Source organism: Rhinopithecus bieti, unplaced genomic scaffold, assembly GCF_001698545.2.
Source record: "Rhinopithecus bieti isolate Rb0 unplaced genomic scaffold, ASM169854v2 scaffold_24392, whole genome shotgun sequence".
In the NCBI taxonomy this organism is placed as follows: Eukaryota; Metazoa; Chordata; class Mammalia; order Primates; family Cercopithecidae; genus Rhinopithecus; species Rhinopithecus bieti.
In genome coordinates this window covers 3038479-3047097 of record NW_016812542.1, presented here as the reverse complement: position 1 = coordinate 3047097, position 8619 = coordinate 3038479, and the positions used below count along the sequence as shown (strand labels likewise).

Sequence of the window (8619 nt, the reverse complement as noted above, 5' to 3'; positions counted from 1 at the left end):
GTTTTTTTTTTTGTATTTTATTTATTTATTTATTTTATTATTTTATTTTTTTATTATACTTTAAGTTCTAGGTACATGTGCATAACATGCAGGTTTGTTACGTATGTATATTTGTGCCATGTTGGTGTGCTACACCCATTGGTATTTTTAATAGAGACAGGGTTTCACCATGTTGGCCAGGCTGGTCTTAAATTCCTGAACTCAGGTGATCCACCTGCCTCGGCCTCCCAAAGCACACATTTTTTAAAAAAACAATCTCAAACTTAAAGAAAGGTGGTAAGTAGAGTAAATGGAACTTTTTTTCCCTCCCAAACCTTTTGGAAGTAACTTGCTGACTTGATGCCCTCTCACCCCCATATACTTTACAGTATGATTGTTACAAACAAGGACATTGTCTTACATAACCGTAATACAATTACGGAATCAGGAAATTAACATTGTGTATTAGTCCATGCTTGCACTGCTATAAAGAAACACTTGAGACTGGGTAATTTATAAAGAAAAGCGCTTTAATTGACTCATGGTTCTGCAGGCTATACAGGAAGCATAATGGCTTCTGCCTCTGAGGAGGCCTCAGGAAGCTTCCAATCATGGCAGAAGGCAGAGGGGGAGCGAGGAGCTTCACATGACCAGCGCAGGAGGAAGAAAGAGAGTGGGAGGTGCTACACACTTTTAAACAACTAGATCTCACAGTAACTATCATGACAGCACCAGGGGGAAGGGTACTAAACCATGAGAAATAGCTGCCATGATCCAATCACCTCCCTTCAGATCCCACCTCCAACATTGGGGATTACAGTTCGACATGCAATTTGAGTGGGAACACAGCTCCAAACAGTGTCACGTTGATACATTATATCACATCAGGAATTAATATTGGTATCATCTACTCCTCTGTCCCCATTCACATTTTTATAATTGTTCCATCACTTTTTATAGCACAAGAATCCAGTTCAGAATCACATGTTGCATTTAGTTGTCACGTCTTTGTCATCTCCTTCTATTTGAAACGGTTCCTCCATCTTTCCTTTTTTTTTCTCATAATCTTGGCCCTTTTAAGGTTTATAAGCTACTTACTTTGAAGAATGTCCCTCAACTGATTAGATTCAAGTTACATGTCTTTGACAGGGATATCACAGAAGAGATGCTTTGTTTTTTTCATTGCATCCTTTTAGGTTGCACACAGTATCAGTATGTCCTTTTCCTGGTGATAGGATCTGTAAAGTAGTTGTAAAGTTTATTTTTTTCCCCTTTGAGTTTAGTAAATATTTTGGGGAGAGTACTCTGAGATGTACTTTGAAATGTAAATTTCTCATTCTTCACCACACTTTGAATTTATGTATATATTTATTTCTATCTGTATGGACTCACGGCTTCCTGTTACTCAGAGGTTTATAATCTGTTATCATTATTTGTTTTGATGCTCCAGTTGATCTCTATCTGTCCAGTGGAAGCACCTTCAAGTTGGTTTCTATGTCCTTTGTTCAGATCTCCATTATTCTTTGAGTCTTCCTTACTTTCTATCTAAAGAAGATGTTCCATGCTTACATTTTTCTTTCCCTGCCCCAGCCCTGGAATCATGCCTTCTCCAAGGAGCCCTGGTTTCTTTTACTAGAGGATAGCATTTAAAAAGAAAGTTCTGGGCTATGTATGTTGATTGCTATTGGACTATCACTGCTTCTAGGACCTCCCAGTGGATAGAGCTAGGGAATACAGCTCTCAGCATCTGCCAGGGATAGGTTCCAGGATCCCCTGCATATGTACCAAAATCTTTGCATACTTCGATCCTGCCGTCAGCCCTGCTGAACCTGAGTATTGTTGATCTGTATTTGGTTGAAATTGATATGTTTCAGTGGACTCACACAGTTGAAATCCATGTTGTTCAAGGGTCAGCTGGATATCCAAGTGTGTGTTTTTCTGTATCTGTATTTATTAGAAACCATGAGACCGTGAGTTCATGTTAATACTTCCAATTCCAATTCAATACAACAGGATTCATTCATGTTTATAACTGACAGAAACCTGCCACTCATTTTCCTTTCGTATTTATTTATTTATTTATTTGACCAATTATCCTCTATGGAGCCCACCTCCCACCATCAGCACCGCCCCTCCCACAGCAATGCCTTCCTCATCTCACAGACTCCACCCTGCACTGTCCTCAGCCCCTCAGGCTGCAGCACTCCATGCAGGGCTGCCCACTTGTCACTCCCACCCCTCTCACCAGCCTGAGCTCCCTCCCAGGTGCCCTCTGAGAAAAAATAACCAAAACCTGTCTGTTCAGCAAAGCTGCCCTCCAAGAGCAAGGGCAAAATAAAAAAGCTTTTCAAATAAACAAAACTGAGAAAGTTACTACCAATATACCATGTAAGAGAACTTTAAAACTAAGGTAGTCTACAGACAAAGAAGATTGTGCCAGAAAGGAGGGTGTAGGATGGAAACAATGGCAGCCGAGGGAAATAGTAAGCATGTGGGTAAATCTCAGGAAACATTGAATGAAACAGTAATCATAATGAACAACCTGTGGGTTTCAAAATAAAGTAGAGGTTAAATACTGGCCAATGGTAGCATAGAAGCAAAGGGGAGATGTGATTGGTATTAAAGCATTTTTCCTTATTGTTTAAAAAAAGGTAAAAATAAGCTGAATGCAGTGGCTCACACTTGTAATCACAGCACTTTGGGAGGTCAAGGCGGGAGGATTATTTGAGCCCAGGAGTTTGAGACCAGTCTGGGCAACATAGAGACCTTGTCTCTACAAAAAAGTCAAAAAATTAGCCAGATGTGGTGGCATGCCTGTAGTCCCAGTTACTTGGGAGGCTGAGGTAGGAAGACCCCTAGAGCCGGGGAAGTTGAGGCTGCAGTGAGCCGTGATTGTGCCACTGCACTCCTGCTGGGTGACAGAGCGAGATTGTATAAAAAAAAGCGCCCCCATTGTTAGCCACTAACATATTATAAAATTGTTAAGATCCTTAAGCAACCTTAGAAATCACTTTGCCCAACCTCTTAATTTAAAATGAAATAAAAGCCCAAAGATGTTACGGAATTTTCACTTGTTTACAGAACAATATCAATCAAACTGCCTACAAGGCCCTTCCTGGTGCCTGCCTCAGCCTGCCCCATTCTCCCCGTCCCTTTCCATTTGGAAACTTCACTGGCCTCCCAGCCTTAGGAATGTCATAGATACTTTTCTCTCTCCTTAATCACTCCTCACCTTGCTCACGCCCACTAATCCTTTAGGTTTGACCTGTGTGTTGGGTCGGACTGGATAGGTCCCTCCAATTATGGCATAGTATATTTATCTCATGAGTACTTTCTTGTTTTATCTGTTTCTTTCTTTGTGTTACAAGTTTCATGAGAGCAGAGACTATGTCTGACTTATTCATCACTGAATTCTGAGTGTTTAACACAGTGTCTGGTACATATTAGTCGCTCAATCAGTATGGAATGAATGAATGAAAATGGCTATTACCAATTTTTTAAATTTGCTTATTCTCTTTTATTCAGGTTATCATAGCAACCCCTGGGCGACTTCTGGATATAATAAAGCAGAGCTCTGTAGAACTCTGTGGTATAAAGATTGTTGTAGTAGATGAAGTAAGTAGTGGTGTTTGAAAAACGGTTACATGATTTTACACAATTTAGGGAAAGTATAGTTATATAATTTCATTGTATATTCAGGACATTTTCTCTCTCTAAAAAAAAAAAAAAACCTCAGGGACTTTTAAAGCATTGCAGCAGTGGTTCTTAAGCTGTTTCCTGTGTAGCGCTGAAGCTATCATAATGTGTACTACACTAAAATTACACCAGAGCTGTCTTTTCCTAATTGACAGAAAACACAAATTCAATACATACCCTATTCTCAATAGTAAGTTGTTTTTTGTTTGTTTTTTTTTTAAGCATTTGATGCTTACTATTGTTTGTTTGCAAAAATAGTCAGTGTCAGGTAATGAGACAGGGTTTTGCTCTGTTGCTCAGGTCACCCAAGCTGGAGTGCAGTGACGGAAACACAGCTCACTGCAGCCTCAACCTCCCACACTCAAGTGATCCACCCACCTCAGCCTCCTGAGTAGCTGGGACTACAGGCACACATATCACCATGCCTGGCTAATTTGGTTTTTGTAGAAATGGGGTCTCACTATATTACCCAGGCTGATTAGTCTTGAACTCCTGGGCTCAAGGGATCCTCCTGCCTTGGCCTCCCAAAGTACTGGGATTATAGGCATGAGCCGCCGTGCCCAGCAGATGGCCTTTAATTTTTTTTTTTTTTTTTTCTGTGTGGACGTAGGCATCTGTGGTCCTGATTTTCTATGTTACATATACTATAGAGGCATTTTTATAATTTTGGCCTGCTTAATAAGATGAAGTAAAAGTGTTGTTGCTCGGTGATATTCTGCCAAGGGAACATAGGACCGTGTGCCAGCCCACCCTGGGCATGTGCCTTTTCTGCCTGCAGGGCACATGCATCTTCCCAGATGTCTTACCAGCAGTGACAGAGCAGAGGCCTGGCATTACCCAGCAGTGATCACAAATGCGGGGTGCTAGGTGCTGACCAGTGATGGTGTCTTAGCCTGCCTTCCGTGGGCCCCAGTAAGTAGCAGTAGGATAGAACACGTAGCCAGTACCCACAAGATCAATATTTGAACATTTACTCCACCTCCCATGAGATCTTAGGCAAGCTGATTAATCTTCTAGAGCTATGGCAAGGATGAAGAATGATGATGAAAATGTCTTTTTTTCTTTTTTGTTGAGAAAGTGTGTAGCTCCTGTTGCCTAGGCTGGAGTGCAATGGCACGATCTCGGCTCACTGCAGCCTCTACCTCCTGGGTTTAAGCAATTCTCCTGCCTCAGCCTCCTGAGTAGCTGGGATTACAGGCACCTGCCACCGTGCCCAGCTAACTTTCTTTTTGTGTTTTTAGTAGAGACAGGGTTTCACCATGTTGTCCAGGCTGGTCTTGAACTCCTGACCTAAGGTGATCCACCCTTCTCGGCCTCCCAAAGTGCTGAGCTTACAGGCGTGAGCCACCGCATCCGCCCAAAAATGTTTTATAGACTGAAGAGTCCTGCTACTGCTAAGTCAGCAGTTTTCTGATGCAGCCATTTGGTAGAACTGACTTATTGCATCTGATTATCATTAGACTTACTGTCACCCTGAACATCACTGGGCTTCCCTTTGTTGATAAGCCCCATGTTCTTAAATTCTCCCCATCTTACGAGCTGGAGAAGTAATTTTTTTTTTTTTAAGACAGTTTCCCTCTGTCGCACAGGCTGAAGTGCAATGGCATGATCTTGGCTCACTGCCACCTCCACCTTTTAGGCTCAAGTGATTCTCGTATCTCAGCCTCCCGAGTAGCTGGGATTACAGGCGTGTGCCATCATTCCTGGCTAATTTTTATATTTTTAGTTGAGACAGAGTTTCACCATGTTGGCCAGGCTGGTCTCAAACTCCTGGCCTCAAGTGATCTGCTCACCTTAGCCTCCCAAAGTGGTGGGATTACAGGCATGAGCCACCGCACCTGGCCTGCGAAGTAATTCTTATATGGATTTTAAGGTTAGGTTCCATTCATCCTCACTTCTTTGTTTTTCAAATTTGTGTAGAGATGGGGTCTTGCTGTGTTGCCTAGGCTGGTCTTGAATTCCTGGGCTCAAGTGATCCTCCTGCCTTGACCTCCCAAAGTGTTGGGATTACAGGTGTGAGCCCCTGCACCCAGCCTCATCCTCACTTCTCTTTACAGCATTTTCATTTTCTTCCACTAACGAGGCTTCATGAGACACTTTAGTGCTGTGCTCACCATTATGGTACAAGGGAAGTATTCTTTCGGCAAACATCTATCAAGTGCCTGTATGTGCAGCCTGTGTCCCATTCCTTGGCATTTAAGGAATACGGTTTCTGGGTGATCTGGAGGGGAAATGAGCTGGTAAACAACAGAATCAGTTATATACAGAAACTGCAGTCAGTACAGAAGTATTATTTAGGTAGAAATTGACCAATTCTGGATAAGTTTGGATGGCATCACAGAGAAGTTTTGAATAGCATTCAAGCCTACAAGGTGCTGAAATCGTGTTGGAGAGAAAAGATACATATACTGAAGTAAAGGCAAGAACATTATCATGTGTACGGAGATACAAAAGTACTAACATGATGTAGGCCAGGGGTTGGCAAACACTTTCTGTAAAGGACCAAATGGTAAATATCTTAGGCTTTGGGGGCTGTATAGTCTCTGTGGCAACTACTCGATACAAATGTAGATGGTATGAAAGTGAATGGGTGTGACGGGGTTCCCACAAAACATTATTTACAAAAGCAGGTAAAGGTCTAAATTTGTCCCCAGAACTGTAGTTTGCCAATGGCTGATAGAAGATACTAGTGAAAAAATTGGACTGTATGGCTGGGCATATTGGCTCACACCTGTAATCCCAGCACTTTGGGAGACTGAGGCAGGCATATCACCTGAGGTCGGGAGTGCGAGACCAGCCTAATCAACATGGAGACACCCCATCTCTGCTAAAAATACAAAATTAGCTGGGCGTGGTGGCACATGCCTCTAATCCCAGCTATTCAGGAGGCTGAGGCAAGAGAATTGCTTGAACCAGGAGGCGGAGGTTGAGGTGAGCCGAGATTGCGCCATTGCACTCCAGCCTGGGCAACAAGAGTGAAACTCCGTCTCAAAAAAAGAAAAAAAAAAGGACTGTATATGATATGCTAATTGTTCAGGAGAAATAAGGTCAGAAGGAAAAATGAGAGTAAATGTATTAGCACTGCAAAAAATGGCTTCTCGGAGGTAATGGGATTTGACCTGGGCTTCAGAAGATAGAAAAAGATTTAGAAAACAAGAGGATGTATCAACTGTTCCAAGTGAAGGGGCCAACATAAGCAGAGTCAGAAAGTCCAAGTGCATGTGTGCAGGGGGCAGAGAAGAGACCACCAGCTTGAAGAATTCTTCCTGAGAAATAATAGGAGGTAAAATTGGGTTGTTAGGGTGGGGCCAAATTACAGAGGGCCTGGACAGGAAGGCAGAGGAATTTGGATTTGATGTGGGAGACAGTGAGGCTTTCTAAATTATTGAGTAGTGGTTTAAGAGGTTACCCTGCTGCTTGGTACAGGAGAAATGAAAGAATCTAAAACAGAGCAGCCAGCAATCCAGACAGGGGTGAGGGTTTACAGGGTGGAGGCAGTAGGAGTCACAGGCCAAATCCAAGAGTCACTCGAGCGTCTTCTGATGCCTGAGGATGAGAGAGGAAGAAGGCAATAGGGATGACTCCATCAGTTATAGTTGTGCCTTTTATTTTAAAAAGGACATATGAGCAAATCTGGGTCTTGGTAGTAATGTTTGAGTTTGGCTTTAGACATGGTGAATTTCCTGCAAATGATGAACTAAGGGGTAGTACTCTGAAGATCTAAAATAGGCATTGGGGAGTCCCTCTGAACCTTTTCTGGCTCAGGAGGCTGCCGATAAAATTTTTAAAAATAAAATAGGCATCAGAATCCATGAAACGCATGGTTTCTCTAAGGGAGACAAGTTAGAAATGAGCAGAAACAGGCTGGGGCTAAGGGCCTGCCTTGTGGAGTTTGAAGATGAGTCAGTAAAAAGCTGCTTGAGACGGCAGAGAGGAACTGAGAATGAATAATATCCTCGAAGAAGAGAGAACCACTGTTTCAAGAGGAGGGTGAAGATGCAAGAATAGTCAGAGGTGAAAACTCAGATAATTCCTTTGAAATGATCTGCTTTGCGACCCTCCGTTCTTCTGTCATACCTGTCCTTTGGCCTAGAATTCTCTCCCATCCTTTCTATCTGCTCTTCCTTCTTTATCTGTTAGTAACTCTGAAATCCTTCACTCCCCCTGTCAGATTTTAGGCCTTTGTTTCTCTCTGCTCTGTTGAACTGTGCATAGATTTTTAAAATTTTTTCTCAGCACAGTGTTTGCCCAAGTTTCCTTAATTATAAGAGTCACCTGGCTTGTTCAGTGAACATCAGACAAGACCAGACCTCTCACTTGGATATTCTGATTCAGTAGGTGTGAGTTGTAGCCAGAAATTTCTAAAAACTCATTCCAGGTGATCCTTTTTTTTTTTTTCTCCCTCAGGTGATTCCCCCCACCCCCCCCCACGCTGGAGTGCAGTGGCGCGGTCTCGGCTCACTGGAAGCTCCGCCTCCCGGGTTCATGCCATTCTCCTGCCTCAGCCTCCCGAGTAGCTGGGACTACAGGCGCCTGCCACCACGCCCGGCTAATTTTTTTTATTTTTAGTAGAGATAGGGTTTTACTGTGTTAGCCAGGATGGTCTCCATCTCCTGACCTCGTGATGCACCCGCCTCGGCCTCCTGAAGTGCTGGGATTACAGGCTTGAGCCACCGTGCCCCGCCCTTCAGGTGATTCTTATCTTCAGAGAGGTTTGGGCCACATTGACTAGTAAGTTGCCTGACATATAGGTAGGTGCTTGTTTAGTGCTTAGAATTGGTGAGTGTTCATTTATTTACAAAATACGTTGTTAGGGCTTTTCATGTGCTGACACTTGTTGGTTTTGAGAATTCAGTGGAAAATGAGACACATGAGCTGTCTCGTGGAGCTGTAATAAATGTACTTACACAAGGCGATATGGCAGTGGCAACCGGGGGGGGGGGG

General features: G+C 43.1%; 1 protein-coding gene across 3 annotated transcripts in view; it reads left to right on the top strand.

The window, feature by feature from the left end:
- The window catches only part of DDX59 (DEAD-box helicase 59), a 26058-nt gene that overhangs the window by 7530 nt on the left and 9909 nt on the right, over positions 1-8619 (top strand). For 2 of the 3 annotated variants that reach the window (XM_017896592.1, XM_017896591.1), the window contains exon 4: positions 3505-3594. The exons of the other annotated variant lie outside the window; for it this stretch is intronic. In XM_017896592.1, the coding sequence (XP_017752081.1) occupies positions 3505-3594 (90 nt within the window). The remainder of the gene's footprint in view (positions 1-3504; positions 3595-8619) is intronic. 3 annotated transcript variants of the gene reach the window in all.